Below are 22,260 nucleotides of genomic sequence, written 5' to 3'. Positions count from 1 at the left end.
TATATAAAGAAGATTTTCACATGTATAATAGCATTGTTTCATTATAATTCTATTGTCAGTTGTTTTTAACTCAAAAATATAGAAATTACTTAATTTTTAGGCTGTTAGACAAAGCTGTCAGATTAATTTAAGTAGCCTGTGGTTAGTATTTGGGATGTTGACATGAGTTTAGTATTTGACAATTGACATTTGAAGGTTTTCTTTTCAAGAAAGAAAATAAAAAATGGCTGGTGCGCTGGCGAGAATTATTCAGAGTACAAAAAATAATTTAGGTAAGGGTATATTAATATAACGTACAACTTAGATATAGTATGACAAAAGTTTCATAAATTGATTAGCTTAGTTTGAGTCTACCAGATACTGCGTAGCGTGAACAACTTACATAATATTTTGACATATATTACAGGTATAATCGGTCCCTTGGCTACGGTCAACAATGGTTCGGTCCGATTTCAACAGACAGAAAGTACTAAAACAAAGTTTGGGCCACTGGCTGACAGTGACAGAATATTTACCAATTTGTATGGCCGACATGATTGGCGACTGAAAGGAGCCCTGCGGCGCGGTGACTGGTATATGACCAAGGAGATCATGCTCAAGGGCGTAGACTGGATTGTCAGTGCGTATTTTTTTAAAATTATTTTCATATAATGATTAAATTAAATATGTAATAATAACTATGAAAGCATCAATCTATTCAATTGTAATATAAATTTTCTCTGGTCTTTTGTGGTCTGTGGATTTGGATGTATAATAATTACTGAAATATAATATTTATTTAGTTCCTTTTTTAAAGTATTTGATATTCTAATTATAATTCTAAATGATTTAAGTAAAGATAAAAAAAATCTTAACTAATAATAAATAAATGTCTACATTATTAGCCAACAGTAAAAAGTAAGCAAAAAATATTTAGTTGTTGAAATATTTATTCTACAAACTTACTTAATAAATATCACTCTAGTCCTAAGCTAATAGTTTATTTTTCATACTGTTTTCAAAACACTTGTTAGTTCTATATTTCAACCTACTTGTGTGATAATTGTTGTACTCTATTGAGACATTATAATTGTTAATTAATTCAATAAAATTGACAAATAATTATGAAACTAATGATGTCAATATGTTTCTTAATGTAAGATATTGGCATAGCTTTTCAATGTTTTTATATATTTATCAAAGAAATAAATTTATTTATAATAATATTCTGAGAATATGTAAATGTAATGGAAAATTCTGGATTTTAGATGAACTCAAGACATCTGGACTCCGTGGTCGTGGAGGCGCTGGATTTCCAACTGGTATGAAATGGTCCTTCATGAACAAACCTTCCGATGGTCGACCCAAGTATCTCGTAGTGAATGCTGATGAAGGAGAGCCAGGCACCTGCAAGGACAGAGAAATTATGCGCCATGATCCTCACAAGCTGGTTGAGGGATGCTTAATAGCTGGCAGAGCTATGGGAGCTCAAGCAGCTTATATTTACATTCGAGGAGAGTTTTACAATGAAGCTAGTAATCTACAAGTGGCAATTGCTGAAGTATGTAAAGTTTTATTTAATGAAATGAACAATTTTTGCATGTAAATCCTAAAATTATTAATTAACAAATGTCTTTTTTCATATACATATATATTTTGTTAATTTAAAAGAGTGTTTTAAGTGAATAAAATTAGAAAAAATACAAATATCAAATTAAAATATAAAGTCCCTTCGTTCCAGGCATACCAGGCTGGTCTGATCGGCAAGAATGCTTGTGGATCGGGCTACGACTTTGACGTGTTTGTTCACCGCGGCGCTGGAGCATACATCTGTGGAGAGGAGACAGCACTCATTGAGTCTATTGAGGGCAAGCAGGGGAAGCCCCGACTTAAGCCACCTTTCCCCGCAGACGTCGGTCTTTTCGGTTGTCCCACTACCGTCAACAACGTTGAGACCATCGCAGTCGCACCCGTGAGTTAGATTCTGATGATGCTGATAATGATATCCTGACCGATTTCGGCCGTAGCATATAAAAAAGGCTGCAGGGCCGTGAACCCGAAATCCTAGACCCGGTTTGACGAAAATATGTTTAATGGATTTAATTTTCAGAGCATTTGTCGTCGCGGCGGCAAGTGGTTTGCGTCGTTCGGTCGCCCTCGCAACAGCGGCACCAAGTTGTTCAACATATCCGGTCACGTGAATACTCCCTGCACCGTGGAGGAGGAGATGAGCATCCCTCTCAAGGAGCTCATTGAACGACACGCTGGCGGTGTGACCGGCGGCTGGGACAACCTGCTGGCCATCATACCCGGGGGTTCGTCGACACCGCTCATACCAAAGGAGTAAGTATAGAATTTTTATATAACTTACGTTTGTCCTTCAGAAAGGCTAAGCACATGATTGTGATATGTTAACTTAAACATTTTTAATGTTATAATTATGTTTAATCATATCAGTTTCTTTATTTAATTTTCAGTGTTTGTGAAACAGTCTTAATGGACTTTGACGGTCTCGTAGCTGCTCAAACATCCCTGGGTACAGCCGCCATCATTGTGATGGACAAGTCCACTGATATAGTGAAGGCCATTGCTCGCCTCATCATGTTCTACAAGCATGAGTCGTGTGGTCAGTGCACTCCCTGCAGGGAGGGGGTCTCTTGGATGAACAAAATGATATATAGGTAATTAATCAAATTTGTAAATTTTTGGCCTTTTTGGGCCTGTATGACATTTAAAATATCTTTTTTTATCTGGGGATATAATTAAATGTCACTTATTGTAGGTATAAATGGAACCTTTTATGTAATGTTATATATATGAAATCTTATAGTGAAGGGCCGGCTTTAATTTGCATTACATACTTTACGGTTTTTTTTTTATTATAATACAAATAGTATTTAACCTCCAATTAATTGTGGGTTATTTAATTTGATATAAAAATAATTGGCATTATTTTATCCTTTTAGATTTGTTGATGGTAATGCATCTCCAAAGGAGATTGACATGTTGTGGGAGATCTCCAAACAAATTGAAGGTACAAGCATATTTTATTTTAAATATATCTATGTCACATATAAATGTTTTAATTTTACGAAACGAAGACGAAGAATATCGTAAATAATTTTATTATATATATTTGTGTTGTCTATGTAGTGACAGAAATACGAAAACTATTGTTGTATGATAATGATAGGTATGTTGTACACAATTTCTTTGAACTAATTCGAGACAACTTAAATAAATAATTAAATATTTTAATCCTACCTTTGGACTTAAAAAGATAGCTCTTAAATCATGCTAGTAATAAATACACGAGATTGTGTACAACAAAAAATGATGGTAGAGCGGTTACCACATATCAATTATTATTATTCTACCAAATATCAATAGTCTAGTTTGTTTCACCTGGGTATGCAATGTAAGCACTGGTCTATGTTCCTCCTTACTGCCAGACCATTGTCCTAATCACCAGTTGGATTGGAATAATGGTTCCGATAGCTGTGTAACGAGCCCCCCCCCCCTCAGGACACACGATCTGCGCGCTGGGCGACGGCGCGGCGTGGCCGGTGCAGGGCCTCATCCGTCACTTCCGGCCCGAGCTCGAGCGCCGCATGCAGGCCTACGCGCAGCAGCACGGACCCAGCCGCGCCGAGCGCCTCTACTAGCGCGCCGGACATGATTAGCGAATGTCGATCTTAAAAATATGGACACAACGACTGTATTGACTGTCGTCGATATCGGCTATGTCGTTGTAAACATGATTTTAAGGCCACCCGTACCTCATGCAATAAAACGATGAATTATTCAAACTAGTAAAAGAATAGAAACAAATATGAGGTTCATTTTTTAAATTGACAACATTTTTTTAAATTAAACGGATTTAGCGTACAGTTTTTATAAATGAGATTCGTCTTTAATGTTCGCAAATAGTTTCGCGGTAATTTAATAATGCATAATTATATTAAAAATACTGGTTGAAAACAGGACATTCAATAAACACAACTAATGACCTTGGTGTTATTTTTAATATCACTTAACTCAAATTTCATCGACGCGTAAATGACAGCTTCATTTAAATGATGCCTCATTAATTAAAACTCGAGATTACCTAAATTCAAAACGAATAAGACTTTTTTTTTTTAATAAACAAATGCAGAAACAATTTCAGAAAAGTGAATAATTTAAAAATAACATTGATTTTTGTGAATCTGTGATTTTAATATTGAATATATTTTGGTCCTAAATTTAAACGTCATGCTTAAACTAAATTATATATTAAATACAATATTGGATACGGGAGTTTTTTTTTCTATACACCTGTTTCACATTATCTTATATGTGTAAAGGAGACAGTGGATTAGCGGTTGACTTACTATCAAGATTCCATACAATATATCTTGTGATATCGTAATAACAATGTATATTATGTCCAATTAAGTTGTCAGTAGTATAAATAATTTAATAAAGTAACAAATCATGTTCATATTGTTTTAATTTAAAAAAAAATTGTGTTCTTATTTAACAAATGTATACCTGAGTATATATATCATACGTATATCGTTTTTAGTTGTGCCATCAAAGCACAATATTTTTTGCCAATCTCACTTGAGAGTCGGAGAAGAAAGGCAGAGATTCAGTGAGAGGTCCAGTAGTTAGAAGAAGTGAATCTCAACAATGAATTTTCTTCTTAGTTAATAACCGATACTTATGTTAAACTATTCTCGTGTAAGTGACTAATGTCTTACTGAGAAATAAAATTCTTTTCACCGATCTTAACCAATGGTTGTGGGTTCAATCTTCATACCCAGGCAAGTATAACAAAACTTTCATGTGATTAGTTTTGGTTTATAATTAACCAGTGTTCGCCCAATGTTTGGTTAATTTTATCTCATTCATCATTAATAACAGTTATTATAAACGAGTTCTTTTTATTATTTTCCTCAAATGATATCAAAATTTGATTATCAATAAATATTATTATACTATTGTCATAATTTCAAATAACTCTTGAGATTCTAAGATATGCGTTATGCGTCATGTTTTAGTTACATAAATATGAGCAAATATTTTTTGCTACTTTTAATCAATTCGTTTTTTTAAATGATTAGCCTTATTCTTTAGCAATTATCGCAGTTGAAAGATTTATGTGTTATTCAATCATAAAACAGACGCGATTGACCGGATTTGTTCGACCTTCGGTTTTGTATCTCCGTGTACTATTTAAAAAAAAGTACATATATAAAAAAAAAATATCAACCGGGATCAGGTGTAAAAATATTATTCCTTAAATATCGAGCGTTATAATAATTTGGGAGTTATACAAGATCGAATGAAATAGACGGTTTTTATTTTCGATATTTGCAACAATGTCTTCATTTTCATTTATTTCAAGATAAATTATCTTACATGTATTTTTTTAATACAATAATTTGGTCGATATACAAGGGCTTAGGTTGTAAGAAAAGTGCGGTATAATTTTCTAAATTATTTATTCCCTCTATCATTTCTTTCTTTTTTTGATAACCTTATTATATCTTAGTTTATTTACAGTTTGTATAAATTAATGTATTAATAGTATATTATACAGTAAACTATTGTACAGTACGCTTTCAAAATTGAAAGACTTGACTATATCGAAATCACTTTCAATTCTATGAAAGATCAAACAGGAATTCAAAAAGACAATGCAACAAGACTGAAAATTACAAATAAAAACAACAATTTTGATCATCATGGTAACATTATCGATTTTTTTTAAACGATTCAATTTATAAAAAAAAATAATGATTTCAAATAACAAATCGATTTCAACTCAACACCAAGTACCAAATGATATAATTAAATATTAGGAAGAAGTGCCGCCGTCACACCGTCAATTAAAACAACGAATAAATTAATTAAAATTAAATAAATGGCACAAACCAAACTACGATCTTATTCGGTACATGGTGATGCGAATAACATAATTTTGATCGATAAAGTTTATAACAAAATATTTAATTCACACATATATATGCCGAATACATAATCATGATATAGATTAACCAAAAAATCAAATATAATACTCTATGATGGAAGCAACTGATCGTCGTTAAACAAAAGACATTCCCTTTTGTACAACAACATAATGGCAATCAAGTAATCGCTAAATAACATCGGTGGAGATCACAATTACACGATATAAATTTATTATTTTTCATATAAATACAAAATATACACACCTAGGTAGTTCACCTAAAACTACAGCCACAATTTCAATGCAATATATCCATCTATATTGATGTGAAATCGATATAATTAATTGGCTTAACAGGAATTACCGCAGTAGTTAACAGAACGCTCCGTACACGAGCCGGGGCCGACCCGCGTGCGAAGCGAGATGGATCGCTTATATTTCATAGTTAGATCACAAAAACGCGATATCAGTCTCACTTATTCTGTCATTACGAACTTTACTTATACCACAGCTGTAAAAGCCGACGTAGCGCCAATAAAAGCCGCATACAATTTATTATACTACTAAAAGTGTACGTTTAATATGTATCGATTATGCGATTCTTATTGTGGTACCGTTCGCTTCTACTTCATAAATTAAGCGGACGGGCGGATAACGGACCCGCCGCCTTCGCCCGTCCCGTAATCACTAAATTAAAATCTCGATAGAGACCTTTATTTGGCTTGGGATACTAATTGCTGAAATTCAAACATCGACGGAGCGCGGGATCCGACATTTCAGTCAGTGACCGCAAGCTTACACGGATTTAGGCCGGATTAAATGAAAACTATAGGCCGTCGGTGTGCGAGCGCAGGGACCGGGCCGCGTGGAGGGTTGGCATTCACCAAATTAAACTGTAGATTTGACTTGGACTTATGATATAGAATTCGTTCTATGAATCTTCAGAATCTTCGCGAATGGCAACCCTAGTTGTGCTATTGAAGGATGACACGTGCTCGGAACTGGCGCCAGCACCAGTCGCGGGGCGGTGCTAGACGAGGTCCTCGTCCATGGGCACGTCGGGCACGAGGCGGTCGAGCGAGGCGGCGGCACGAGGCGGCAGCTCGTTGCGCGGGTCGCGCGCCAGCCACGGGTGGCGCAGCACGTCGCGCGCGCTCAGCCGCTCGCACGCCTCCCGCCGCAACAGGGAGCGGATCAAGCATTTGCCTCGCGATGACAAGCATTCCGGCACTACGAAGAATCCGCGAGATATCTTCGCAAACAGCGATGCATGCTCCGAGTCGTTGAACGGATACCTGCAAGACAGAAACGAAATATTAGCTAGGCAAAAAAGCGATAATATTCGATAGAAAAAAAATGGTTCGCCAGGGACTGATCTTATCGCGATATAAAGTTAAGAGATAGGTTCATTAGAACAAATCGTTGTTTTTTTTAAAGCAGAGTCAAAATTAATGACTGTCGTTCGGAGGGCAGATGCGCGAAACAAAAACTCGAAAAGCCAGGTAAGCGCGATAGAACCCTTCCGGCGACAGGTGAAGCGGCGATTGCGGCAAAATCCCGAGTTTCGAATTTAAATTACGGGTGCACGGGCCCGAAAAAGTAGAAAACAAAGGATCGCGAACGGCAGGTGCAGACGAAGGCGGCCCGTTTCGGGGAGGGAACAACGTCTTCGCCACATGACCGCGGCAGGTGCGGCGAAGATTTCACGAGACTCATTTATATATGTGGGTGATATAATTGCTAGCCGTTGGCGCGTAACGGTCGACAGGTGATCATCCCTGTATGTCGCCAACGGTCGCCGCGACCCTTACGTTGTGATCTCTAAAAACGGTAAGTCCCACGCTAAGCAGGTGAAGACGCCCACCCCACTGCCCTACGTTTTATTTATGCGCATTTAATTGCGACTAACCTAAATGTTTTAATGAATGAGATAATTGGTCGATCGGAATTCTCAACCGTTTAGTCTAGTTTTATAATTAGATACATACCTTCCAACCAGCATGGTGTATAGAATGACGCCGAGCGACCACATATCGGCGGCTCTGCCCGAGTACGTCCGATGGGCTCGGAGTATCTCGGGCGACACGTACGCGGGACACCCTCTCTTATCTTGAAGGAGATCTTCTTCAGGGTCATCTAACACGACAGCATCTTCTAACGACTCAAGCTTTAGTGTCGTCCTGAAGCAAAAGAAATGACATTACATAAATAATTCGTTCTTACTGAATTGTAGTCTGGTTGTATATTCTTATCACAAACGACGGTCCGTTTAACCCGTTATATTGTCGGATCAACTGCATTTGACGTGCATTGAGCGGTGACCCAAATAAATCGCGAATGTTAGCTTGTTAGTAATATAATATCCATACCGACGCGAGTCGCGCGCTCTGCCGTAATGGATCCCTTTGTGAACGATCCTTTGACCGGCTACTATTAACGGTTCGCGCGTGCGACTAATTAGTAAAGCACTGTGCATAAAAGCGAAGCCCTCTCGCGATCGTTGCAAAATAATTTTCTCATTCAGGGATTTCACTGTGGTCTGCGTATGCAACTGTAATGTCATGTAAATAATTACATGGCGAACCATAAAGCTGTTCGATGACGCAATAGGTTTTGTTTCATCACATCACGGGCTTTGGGCGCACAGCGACCTCGTATTTCACAGCAGCATCGTTACGAAATGCATTAAATGCACAGTTCGAAACAGTACAACGTTTTGTAAAATTATGAATAATGTAGATATGAAAAGGGTACGATGGCCGCCGCGACCTAAAAGAGACGCTTTCGTTCCCAGGGGAGTGCTATTGAACTTCTAATATTTACTCAGTTGCACGAATAATGCGTTTCATTTATAGCTAACCAATTTATAGCTCTCTTTGTTTTTTCGTTTTGTCCGCAGGAACTGACTAAACGACATGAGTTGAATTCAGTCACGATATGTTAATATTAGATATTATGGTCAGGCAGGTGCACAAATGCAACCACGAAGCCAGTAGAACGTAGTCGATGCACGCGATTTTTTAAGCTTTCTAAGAATAGCCTGCGGGAAAACGGTAAGTTGGATGATTATTGAGAAGGGTTTCTTATATTATCTTCGTCAAAAACTACATAGAATTATCTGGTCGGCGAGAATACGAGATATAAGAATATAATATCGTGAAGATTCACAAAATTGTCATAAATGTCAAGTTTGCTCGAAGCGCAGTTACAAAACCAGCAAGTTGCGGTTTCAACTGCTTAAAAAATAGTGCACGAATCACCAACACTGACGTATCTCATACTCGATTAACGTAGCGCAACGCCGCAGCGATAATTTGAGAAGCAAGATAAAGAGATAGTGATTTATGATTAACATACATATTTATGAATCGATCGTGACAATATGGAGCGCCGCTCTAACTAAAGGTTACTCTTGTTATGTCTTTCGCAATACGTTTAGCACGCGAAATGCGCGCGCACTTGTGGCAACTGCTTTCGTTGTACACATAAGTGAAATTAAATTAAATCCGATATCTTTATTATCTAGTTATATAAATCATTTACTTTCTGACATAGATAATGTTGTTTTGACGAAGTGTCTTTAGTATTTATTTTAAATCTAAGGACGTAAATGTTGAACTGTGCTAGATCGACGTCATTACCCTTTTTCGACAGAGAGCGGAGCAGGAGTCCTCGTATCCGTTTTAGGCGACTGCGCAATGATCCTAATTAAATCCCTTACAGCAAGGCTAAAGTGCGATGTCTGCAGTTGCAATCGATTCGTATTTCGCAACGTGTAAATAAGTTACACGGTGTCGTAAGCCGGTCGGAAGGTTGGCCGGATTTCCGAGCGTGTTCCGAACGGCGCGGGCGCTGGCGGCGCGTGGCCTCGAAGGATTCTCGGTTGCGGACGCGGGACCGCGAAAGGACAGCACCGCGCTGGCACCGAAGCGCGCTAGCTTCACTAGACCTGCTCTACCTGCCATTGCTCCACATGCGAGGTCACTCGCATACTTCGTTTAAGTGAAAATTGCATACAATTAAATTAATTTTCTATACATTTGTTCTTATAATAGATAGGATTGATATTTTTGATCAGTTCATGCGTATATTATATTTGAATCACTTTTTATGTTTTGTTTCTTAATAGTATTTATTTTTAAATGTGATCGTGACGACTCTAAGCATAAACATATTACGACAACATAAACTTGGTATATTGAGTCACGTATGCGTTGCAATAATATTAACTAATAAGCGTTTCATTTAAAGTGTGAACGATGTGTGGTGTGGATGGTGTACGTCTGTATCGCTTGCCTTTGCCTTGGACATGATGCCTAGAGTCACACACGAGCATCTCAAAATCTTACGAAATTGGCAATTAATTAATTCAGTTGTATTATTATTTTACATTACATTAAATGTTCTTATATAAGTATTAGTTTATTGATACGTTAATGTTATGAAAGATAGTGTGGGAGATCGCCCACAATTAGCGGGATGCGCCGGCGCAAGTTTCGCAATGACCGTCATTGCTCAACTCAACCCTGACAGTTTCGTAACAAACAATGGCAGCCGCGGCACAGATGCAGCACACATGCATGCACTTCCTGCTCGACTTTATATCGCTATGACGAACGCTTGCGCAATGATGGCTAACGCTTTGTGTGCGACCGTACACAAAATCGTCTCGATGCGTCGAACGCGGTTCTTGCGAAACACTACTCTTAATACTTCGTCAGCGATTCATCATTCGTTTGCTCTCCGTATCGATAGTTCCATGCCCTACGACGATAGTTAGTTATAGGTTTTCGTAACTCGCATTGTAGGAACATGTGGTGTCGCAAGCGCATTGCCTCATAGGCGCGGAGAAGCCGGGATAAGTTGGGAAACCATCCCGGCTCTACCCAATTACAAACGGCCGCACGCATTGAGCAATCGCGTTCGTTCCCACTACCGTGTAGTAGACATGCTTCTATGATAACATTCTCTATGTGAAGGGATATCACTGATGTCTCAGAACAACTTTTTTAAAGTATCTTTTGCTAAAATTGTGAATTTACGCAATGAAATATTCCCATGATATACGAATGAGGTTTCGCGATAGCTGCATTTACTTTCCATATCAACGGCACAATTTAGGTCTCAAAACCGCACAAGCTGCGGCATGGCTTGCTTTATCGGAGCCGCGATAACGCAAGGCGTAAGTTTTGAAACCAAGCGCTGGGCTGCTTGCGAAAACACTAATGTGAACATCGGTTGCAAAATTGTTTTAGTTTTAAAATCGAATGCGACGGCAATGAACGGGAGAGCGAAGCGACGTCACACTGGTGACATTTATCGAAGTAAAGAGATCAAGTAAGCGCGTTGTACCGCAGCAATATGAACCGTATTTGGCAGACATGTGGCACACGTTCACGGGACGCATGTCACCGCTCACAATGGATTATGAGGCGTTGCGATATGGCATGTTGCAAGTTCGGGCGGCCGTCCAAGGCGCCGAAATAATCCCGTGTTGCAACTCCGGAGACTGCGGAACGGGCGCCACTCCAGAGCCCGTTGCGCAAATGCTTGTAACCGACATGTAATTGGCCAATTGCACGATGTCATCCACGGCTCACATTGCGTCGTTTACGAAATAACGGTTCGACGACCCCGACTTCTATTACGCGAATATTACACAACGAAAGAAAGCGTCCGGAATGCGTCTGCAAAAAGAATCCAAATTCTCATTGATCTCCCTCGCGGCTCGAATCGCTGCAATTACACCGTTACGTGGTCGCGAGTTTTAATTCCGGTGAGCGGTCGGCTTTCTAGCGCGGGGTCGGTGTACGAGGCGGCGTGTCGCAAGAATTTCTCCGGCGTCGCGAACGAAGAAAGCGCGACCTCACCGTTTTGCAATCGCACTCCGGCGGAACGGAGAAAGACCTCCGTAGAAAGTGTACTTGAAGTGTTGGAGTGCAGCTCGTTAGTTATTAGATACTTGTAACATCTATAGTAAAGTTTTCTACGCTGCAGACGGTAGTAGAGTTTAATATGATACCGTACGCATGAATTGAGTATGTAGGTACTTACGCAAGCTGCGATAAACGTTCGGCCTAATGTCACAACGCGTGAATTACTTCCGTTCATTGACTCCTCTGATATGTCTGTGTACTATTGCTATCCGTGTCGAAATACTTTCTCTGACCGACAAACCTATGCATGTGGGCCTCACAAAGCCGGTCGGGCCGCGAAAAAAATGCCACATAACGTATCAATTTTTCATCTTTAAGGATCATTAAAATATACGCTTAAAGTGAACGCAACTAACGATGCATAACGCGTTATCGCATAACTCAGCCAGGAATTCTGTCGAGCGGGATGTTACGCGAAGAAATTGCGCAGGTAAACTTACACTGGTTTAAATGTTATCTTTCATAACTTGTTGTTACGTTAATAACCAACTTTTCTAATGGTTGTGAAACGCAAATAAAAAAGCCGATGCTCCCACAACGTTGATGATCGCGTATAACGCATTATGAAAGATATTTGTAAAAAGCATAACGTTCGCGTGATAGTGTTTCTCTTTAGATATCTTTCGCATTAACTACATAATGTTGCCGTGAGAGAAATAATTATGCTCCAATCATACGCACCTACGCTCCGGAGTCGAAACGAGCGGGGACACCTGGCGACAGGTGCGCGTGCCCGGCAATCTTATTTGTGGAGGTCGCCGTAACGAGAATACCATAAAGGGCAGCTGTATATGTTTGTTGCTCGACAGATGCGGTCTAGATCGGTCGATAAATAAAAGAGTAAATCCACATCCGCGAGCGCTTGAGCAGTTTCCGCCGCGGCTCATACGCAGCCGGAATAGACGATTGTTCCGCCCTGCAAACGTTTCCGCCTTATTGTAAGTCGGAAACGAAAACACGACGTGCACCTTCCTCATGTATTGCACAGCAACGACGATGTTTTGCAAAATCGGAGCAGGCGAAGGAATCAGAACGATAATAAATCATTAAACTTAGTCTTGCAGATTTGAACGCAAGAGCTTGCGATATAACGAGCGATGGACGCGGACCGAGCAATTCCTTAGATTGCATACGATCACTTGCAGTGTAGGATTATATGTAGTTCTTAATTGCAATTAAAGATGTTACAATAATAACTTCATTTCGTCCGAGACGGTCATGAAAGTTTATTTCACATAATCAATATATGTGTGTTAAAATAATAAGTGTGACAGTGAGTAACTCTTTGATGATTAATATTCTTGGGACGGGCCAAGGTACACTGTGTCACGGAGCCTTTGAGTAATCCTCGTGCGTTTTGTAACTGTATAGAAAATTTGCAAAACGCTCCGCGTATGTTTTTAAGCTAATGCCGATTCTTGCGTTCTGTTTCATAATGTTGCACGAGGCTAAACAATCGAACAATCCGCTTACACCCACCGGGCTACCCGCTTTAAAAATGACGCTTTAAGTTAACGATCAAAGTTCAAAACATACTACAATTTTAAAATATATTTAAAAATAATTAACCTCAAGTCGTAATGCAATTCTTTTAAATATCAATATTAACATAATATCGTAAGACAATGTCAATTTACTCAGATGTAAATACAAAAAGCTTTGGGATGACGCAGGAGTTACGAAAACGCAAAATAAGCGATGTTGCGATTTAACTTACGAAATACATTTGCCTCGTGGTTGCAGAAACGCGTGGGACGACAAATAGGTTTAATCTCTGTCGGTTCGAAGCTTATTCATTACACTGTCCATATTATATCACAACATGCATATAGGTAATAGGTACGAGTCAATAAATGGCAACATTTAAAACTTTTACACACGAATGCTTCGAAAACCATATCTTTAATTACATTTCTTAATAATATTAACTAGTTCAAACAAATGTAATAATCATTAATTATTATTATTCAAATGTTGAACTGAATAGTAGAAAGTTAAAGAAATATCGCCATATCGTGATTATCAACATTTCCCTAGCACGTTATCTTGAAACTCCAAAAAAAAAATCACCAGTTGTTTATTTGTACAACCGCTATCGATACGATAATAAAATATTTTGTAATGACAGGCAGGTTCCGTTTGCCTATGCTACAAAACGAAATTATCACGATTTGTATTGCGAAAATATCATTCGTAATATACCTTTTTATTCGGTAATGTGATTTGTAATGTTCATCTCATTGTTTGCAGTGACATGGTACCATTGGATATTATTGTTCGAGGGCAGTGCGTGAACGCATAAATTAAATTATTTATAGTACATAGACTAGAACCACTTGAGCCAAGACAAGATATAGTTCGTGATAGTGAACATATCTACTTTAGTTAGTGTTTTTACAAAACAACTCACCAGCTGCTATTGCGAATATTACATATATAACTGTCGTCATCCTTTTTGCTCGTAACTCGTTATTCATTGCCTTTTTTAATGCTTAAAATGCAAAGTTATATATAAGTTAGATGATTCTGATAACGTTCGCGTCAGATGAATTTGCACTAAAGCAAAATGCGATAACGTTATCAACATTTATCACGGCGTTGATAATTTCTAAGATATAACTCAACCATCAAACAAACGTTTATTATATTAACATAAATATCTAAATTAACATAATTAATAATAGTAATATACTTTTCAAGTACTAAGATGTATATCTCGGACCTCATTGAAGCGAGGCAATTGTTTATTAAGCGCTGGAACAAGTATGTACGACCCCAATAACGTCGGAAAATCGCATCGATAAGACACGTAACCTTACTACTGCTACTACAAAATATAATCAAGCAATGCGAAATGCATACCGTACATTACCTCTTGATTAACAACACGTTTACAAAATTATTGTACAAAGCTAGCTATGTAAGACAAATTCATTGAATAATTCCAAAGTCCTTTTCTATTACAACCTAAGGCACCTTTACAACTTTAACAAAGAACAGTAAAATCGGGGAATTACGTACTTTAAATAATACTAGGGTATTGTAATACTCATGTTGGAGAGGTGATTGAGACGATTAAACAATTTGCTTTTGTAAATAAACTTGTTATCGCGATTCAAAACAAAATAAATACCGCGAATCGGAAACCCGTTTGTACTGTTAGCTCGCTGAAACGCGGAAACGCAAGGACCAGGCTCGGAACGAGTTCCTTTATTGGTTTTCCTTAAAATCAATTACTTAAACCCTGTTATCCATCATACCTTAACTCATAACGTCACAAAAGACCATAAAAACGCAACCTAGTTGTAATAGCGGATTCATTCTGTATTTGAAAATGTACTTTCTTCAAATCCACTTTATTCCAGGTTTATTCCCAGTAATAAGCGTAACGCTATGTCGATACCCGTGACGACGTTTCTCGTCCCATTTTTATAAGTTTGTAATAGACACTATGACTAGGAATGTCTTTCGATCAAAACACGAAAGTTCATAGGCCTTCGTTGAAGAATTTCAAACACCGTACGGTTGTGTGAATCGAGAACGTGAATCGAATACAATTTGTTCGCGTTATATATATAGTGGGATTCTGAACAATGCCCTTTGCAATGCACAGATGTAGATAAGGGAATTTAATTTTGATAACGCTTGTATCGTATGACGAGGAATGCTGTTCGCTTAGAGAGTATGTGGAACACGAAACAGCGGTACTTTCTCGATTTGTACCGTTCGGCGAAATGGTTCGAGCCGATTATAGATGCGATAGCGAATCTCATTACTACCTATGACTATTTCAATTTTAATAACTGCGTAGTATTTTTTTATCGCTGACATCTCATACGGTCAAGATGAGATCATAAAGGATCAACGCTCTACGCGGATGCCGAAGCAATGATCGGCTCGATGATTTAAGGAGAGGCGGTCTTCGAACTCGGTCGTTCACCTTGCGATTATTTTTTTGACTATACGCAGTGACGTAACTTGGAAAGTGCGGAAATGGTAATTCTAAGAGGCAACAGATCAAGCCGTGTCTCATTATATCACAAACCCGGGCATCTCGCTAGCGGATGCGCGGCGGGGAAGGGTCAGTGAACTTGCGAAACTTCACCTGTCATAGCCGAGGGGAGCGAAACAAAGAGAGCGATGCAACGAAGAAAGTGGTAAAAGATTTAATTGAACCAAACGATTACGCAGGCGAGCGATCACTAGATGAGGTGAACAATTTGATTTTGAAATTAGAACCAGCGACGCACTTTGAATGCGATGGCGGCCCAGCGCTTGCACAAGCTTGCCTCGGAAGAGTGCGGGCAAAACGGCACATTGCGGTGATGCAATAAAGAAAGTGCGGAACTGAAGTAGAGTTTCTATCGCGGTGAATGTACTCTACTATTACCTGTATATCATTGGAGTCCGCAAAGGCTCTAGCGGCGCAGCGGCCGACGACCCCGCGCTCTCACAGTCTCGTATATTTTGCACTCAACTCTCGTATGATATAATACAGTCCGCGTAGAAAATTGCGAAGTGGAATCGACAACACCTAGCAAGGGAGCTATGTTATCATTGCTGACTGTTACATCAAACTGCCGGGATCGCAACGAGCGGTTAGGTAACGTGTGTTGTCACACTCGTTTGTTGCAGATATAAGGCTGATGTAATGTGTGAATTGTGTGTAAAATGGAAACGCCGATTCATAAAACGATAGAGTCCGACCTTAGAAATAGGTGAAAAACGTGTTTAAGTATGGATGTGTCAAGTTCAGCGTGTGCGAGAGTCGGCGCGGGTGCGGGCGCGGACGCGGCCGCGGGCGGCGCGATGACAATGAATGGCAAGCACCGCTGTACTTGACCCAGTATTCGGGCCGTCACGTCCGCTGCAACTGTCGACGGATGATACACATGGCACTAATTTCCAAATATTCTTCACAAGTTATTTAAACCGAATGAACGAAAAAGCTAATGAATGTTAACAACGATAATATACAGAACAATACTACAAACCGTTCGAATGTTAGACAGGCGTTCATATTTTCACATCGAACCTCATTAAGCACTCGACTGCAACACAAAGGCTTATGACAGCTTTGACATTGGCATATTGGCGCACTAGGCCACGGTAAAAAACATCTTTGGCACGAACGCGCGGCTACGTTTACGTCAAGCGAGGTATAATTCGATAAGTCGCGAGACACGTCAGTACTATCTTTCATAATTGGTGATATCATTGTTTCTAAATGCGCTCATTAATATTGTTGAATGTTTATACTATGAGTTAATTAAATTCAAGCCGTTACTTAAGCGTCTATAATATGTACTTTATTTATAAACATATCGGGTTGTACTTCAAAAGGTGTATCGTTAAGCCACGTCGCAGATGCACCTGCGTCGCCATTGTATTTAAAACGACTATTTCTACTTGTGGTACGAACATCTTATATTTTAAAGGGCAACATATTTTTTTTGGGATTAATATTTATTTTTAATCTGTATTTTTTCTTTGATAGAATATATAAGTGACAAAATTAAAAAAAATAAACGGTTGCAGCGCTCGCGGCGTCCGGTGTCGGCGTGTAATAATCCAAGTGGGTTAAGGTTTCATCAAGGATTTGTTGCGGCAAAACACCGCTCCAAAACCGAGTGCTTGTTACTGTAAGCTAACTGCACGGTTCGGTTCCGCTGCATTTGCCTTTTAAACTTGGAACGATTCTAGATAACTCAACAATTAATGGCGTCGAGCCGTCTGCTAATGTCCAAAAATGATGAATGAACCTCGATTTCTCCGACCTCCGAGACCTTTATGTTCATTTTGAATTGTCGCATTTCATTCACCTGTCTATGACAATTACGAAAACTTAACACAAAGGAGAAGATGTCCTTTGTATAATTAGCGTCCAACAAAACAAAAGTAACTCGATCGCTGGGTCCTTTGTCCCGCTACTAATAACCGAATACAATGGTACCGTTCTTTGAGAAGCTTTTGAAACTTACGAGTACCGAAAATTGAGCGCAAAACAAACAGGTTAATAAGTTTCAAAACGATCCAGATGTATTACAAAAGCGGTAGCACACAACCGTTTGGCAACTACACGGCCGATTGTTTCACAACTCGCATCACAGCGTCCGGACCACTCGATTAATTGTTTCTATCGTAAAACGTCGACTATTCGATTCTTTTGTTTTACCTACAAAGCATATTGTCACCCACTCGAGAGTACTTTAATACAAATACTGTAAATTGAACTGTTTTATTGCCCAAGAATCTTGATATTTAATAACGATTTATTTACGAGCGCTATTAAAATATTATAATGGTTGAACGAGTTTGAATTTTAGCAATGCAATCTGACCTCGAACGAATTATGTAAGAAATAGACCTCAGATATGTGAATAATTATCGTTTAATCCATTTCACTGAAATTTAGTTAAAATTGCGAATCGAATATTAATAATTATAGATATTTTAATTACAATAACCGTGTATTAATAATTGTGAAATTAAAGTTTGGTTAGAAATATAGTTACAATAAATAATAATTTACTATAATATTTATTAAATAAAATTAATTTTCAAAAAACACGTATAACATTCGGGCCGCCAAAGGTACTCAGGATTGATGCAACTGTAATCTTGTGCAAGCAAATAAATATACGTAGGACCTTCGACGCGACGACCTCTGATTTGTAATAATTAAATTTCATATCCAACCATACAACTAAAGTACAGGAGAAATTATCGTGATATATATGAGGCCGTTTACATAATCGGCAGGAGTTACTCAGGATCGCGCACAGAATTGAGGCGATGCGCAGGCGGCGGCAGATGTTCGCGAACAATTGTTAAGGGAACAAAAGCAGGTAGATCCATAGGACGTTACCGCGCCATGTGCTACGTGTCATTTTTTCATATGATAACATGTTTTAGACAAGAAACTATAAAAAAAATATTCCTAATCTGACCAAACAGATGGCCGGGCACATGTTCACACAAAAAATATATATCATAGTCAGATTAAATCGTGGTTCGTTCGTATCGATTGGAAATTCAATTTTCACGCTATCGACGATGTTTTGTTTTGCTGTGTGACTACAGTAAATTAAATACAATTGTTTCCCTTTGTTACAAAAGAGAGAAACGAATTGAATCCCAGTTATCAAAATTAATAACAGCAAAAGCAATTTACTTTGATCGCGTAATATCCTGGCCAGCGCATTTATTGAGCAGAATTTTCAATTGTTTTCCGTGCGAATGCGAGGAATAATTACAATCTGATACGTTTTTATTTATTATCTGTTTTTAGAGAACGAACCGTTTGTGATCTGTGCTTACTCAGACTACAGTAATATAAACTTTTTAATAATCGAGCATTCAATAATACAAAAAAGAGAACTATCGAAAAAAAATGACAAATATTGACCTCGTAGCATATGTCGAAAGTCAAACTTTAAGACTGGTTATACTTGCATTTGAATAAACATTCGCTGCGCGATAGTAACGAAACATTGTTGACCTTACGTTGTATCAAATGTCGGTATTGTATGCACCCAGATAGAGTTGTCATCTTAAGTCCAGGCAGACCAGAAGGTTGTCCTCCTTTAATCATATCAACCGAGATACTATTTCATTATTTTATGATATCGGTAAATTAAGTACTACGAGTTTTTTTTATGAGTATTTCTTATTATGAAGTATACGATTAAATACAATGAGTTAAATTGATTTCAAATACCAGAAAATGTTGATTATAAAGCCCTGTATGAATCAGATGTAAAATCGACTCCTGGACTTGTCCATAAAACGAAATCACTTTGTTTGTGCTATAAAATATCTGGTTTAATACGAGATGGCAGTTATACACAACAATAGTCACTTATTTAATGTGTCCACATAAAGCGAATTTTGAACACGTGCGTTTCGCAGGTAGATATCGCATGTGCATCTCATTGTGTCTTGAGAAGTGTTTTTCTTGGTCATGAAAAGATTTCTTTGCACAATGGACGATTCTATTCTATCGCGTCATCATCGAATTGATAAAGAGCCCGAAAAATACATCATGCGTTGGAGAATATACAATGCTTTATTTGTTTTCTTGAACATCTGGTGAACGTACCTTTAGAATTGGCAAGTTCGAAAAACGTATTGTCGTCGCTCAGGTAATCTTTACAAGATTAACCCGATACGAATTTCATGGATTCAAGTAAGACACCTTGACTTTCAAAATTATTTTTTTTCCGTCTTATATATATCGATCAACTTTGAAGTTCAATTTACTATTATTAATAAATAATTGATGATTCGTAAGAATCACGTAGTTGCGGCATAACTCGACCTTAAGTCGTTATCTGTGTGATAAGAGAGATTATATGACCTTTAAATGTTGACTAGGTGTCTCTGACAATACGTGATAAGACAAGACCAATGACCGTGTTGAGATACTGAATACAAATTATTGGTGCTATTCAAATATTTTCTTATAGTACACCAACAAAGATCGGTACGTCGACTGATTGAAGATGTCTGCATATTTTCAATCCTTGTTCATTATTAATATTATGGTAAGCCTAATGTGGTCCAAAGGACTTTCTTTCATCAAGAACAATGGACTTCCTTTTGGAAGTCCAGCTCATCTCGACATCGATTTGTTGTAATTTTAACTCATAGAACAATACGAATATAAGTCATAAATAAAATAAAATGAGTTTATACTCATACTGAGGGATTTATAATTATTTTTCAAAGAAATGGTACGTTAAATTTTTGAGTTAGTAAAATTTCATCACCATCTATTCTAAGCTCAACAAATTCGTATGTTTAAATGTAAATATTGAATAATATTTTATAAACCCTTATTAAATTACATTGACATTACGGTACTGAAGGTTTTAGAATTTTTACTTTTGTCTCAAGTGTTTTCGAGGGCCGGATGTAACGGGGCCGGGTACATAATTAAATAGAACGGCACAATAACGCAACAAACAGCTGATGATGAAGTATCATTGTAAATGACGTTAAAACGTTCTTTGATGTGATTCAATAAAATTATCGTACACGAGACAAAACTATTTGCTTCATTAAAATTTCTATACTGGTGAGAGAGAAGGAGAGAGTAATTAATCGTATATTTGGTATGATGATTTAAACTTTAAAGTATCCAAAATGTGTAAGCAATATAATAGTTATGATTTATAAAGCCGTATATGAAGTCGCAGACGCGTGTTATATCAACTTTGCAAATTGACTGATAATCAAAATTCAGTCACGTAGATTGCTCGATATAATAAAGTGCACGTAGCACATGAACGCTGTCTATCTTCATTTTCGAGAATTAAACACATGCGAAAAATATAATAGACGTACAACTGTAAAATCCGATATGATGACGTCATTCTCATCTCGGACGCATTTATTTAATTCCGTCACTACTAAAATCTTCACGGATGTTCCAGAATGATAATTTCTGATACTTCATTCAAGCCGTTTAGGTATTTTCTTAGGAATTTTAGGAAATACTTCTAATACCTAAACAGCTTTGTTTGTAAATGCCTACAGATTAGCTGTAGCAATAAACGTTAAATTTGAATTGGAACGTTTGTGTGTTCCTGGTTGAACAGGCAGCGTAAAGGCGGAAGAGCGGCGCTTGCGCAACTGACATTGAACCAGCGGACCACGCGGAGGCCACGCGCCGGATTCTCGTATATTTTTAATGATATTTTAATATAATCTTAATGATTTTAAAACTCAACCGGTCGGTTTTTCTTTTCTGTTACGAGGAAAACAGCGAACAGATTACAAACAAATGAAATATTTCCCACTAACAGGATGTGATAAACTGCGCACTCGAGTATTTAAGATGACGTGTTATTGAACGAAAATATCCACCATTAAGATTTCCTTATCGAATTATATAAAAAGTATATTTTTAACGAACATTGTAACCATTTACTGGTGGTAGGGCTTTGTGCAAGCTCGTCTGGGTAGGTACCACCCACTCATCAGATATTCTACCGCAAAACAGCAATACTTGGTATTGTTGTGTTCCGGTTTGAAGGGTGAGTGAGCCAGTGTAATTACAGGCACAAGGGACATAAAATCTTAGTTCCCAAGGTTGGTGGCGCATTGGATATGTAAGCGATGGTTGACATTTCTTACAATGCTAATGTCTAAGAGCGTTGGTGACCACTTACCATCAGGTGGCCCATATGCTCGTCCGCCTTCCTATTCTATAAAAAAAAAAAAATTTAGCAATTGCTTTTATTTGCAACTAATTTTAAACATGTCTTCCAAGTGTAAAGTTATTATGAAATGCAAATATTCATAAGCCTGAGATTGATTGCGTTTATTTTTATGAATAACAGCATTTTACATAAATTATTCTATACGTAAGGGTGTTACACATTA

General features: G+C 38.0%; 2 protein-coding genes across 2 annotated transcripts in view; one reads left to right on the top strand and one right to left on the bottom strand.

Annotated features, from left to right (window-relative positions):
* Positions 1-148: 148 nt before the first annotated feature.
* On the top strand, positions 149-4,460 carry LOC126781304 (NADH dehydrogenase [ubiquinone] flavoprotein 1, mitochondrial). Its single transcript, XM_050506231.1, has 8 exons — positions 149-272; positions 407-619; positions 1,248-1,540; positions 1,721-1,951; positions 2,090-2,322; positions 2,457-2,660; positions 2,946-3,013; positions 3,505-4,460. The coding sequence occupies exons 1-8, from the start codon at positions 224-226 to the stop codon at positions 3,642-3,644; spliced, it is 1,431 nt and encodes a 476-aa protein (XP_050362188.1). The 5' UTR covers positions 149-223; the 3' UTR covers positions 3,645-4,460.
* A 997-nt stretch (positions 4,461-5,457) lies between these two features.
* Positions 5,458-22,260, bottom strand: part of LOC126781314 (tribbles homolog 2-like) — a 32,681-nt gene continuing 15,878 nt past the window's right edge. Inside the window, exons 4-5 of the mRNA XM_050506245.1 lie at positions 7,924-8,115; positions 5,458-7,230 (exon numbers count right to left, since the gene is read on the bottom strand). Coding sequence (XP_050362202.1) covers positions 6,966-7,230; positions 7,924-8,115 — 457 coding nt within the window. The 3' untranslated portion in view covers positions 5,458-6,965. The remainder of the gene's footprint in view (positions 7,231-7,923; positions 8,116-22,260) is intronic.

This window comes from Nymphalis io, chromosome 3, assembly GCF_905147045.1.
Source record: "Nymphalis io chromosome 3, ilAglIoxx1.1, whole genome shotgun sequence".
NCBI lineage: Eukaryota > Metazoa > Arthropoda > Insecta > Lepidoptera > Nymphalidae > Nymphalis > Nymphalis io.
The sequence above is the reverse complement of the archived record's forward strand: the minus strand, read 5'-3'. Positions and strand labels throughout refer to the sequence as shown.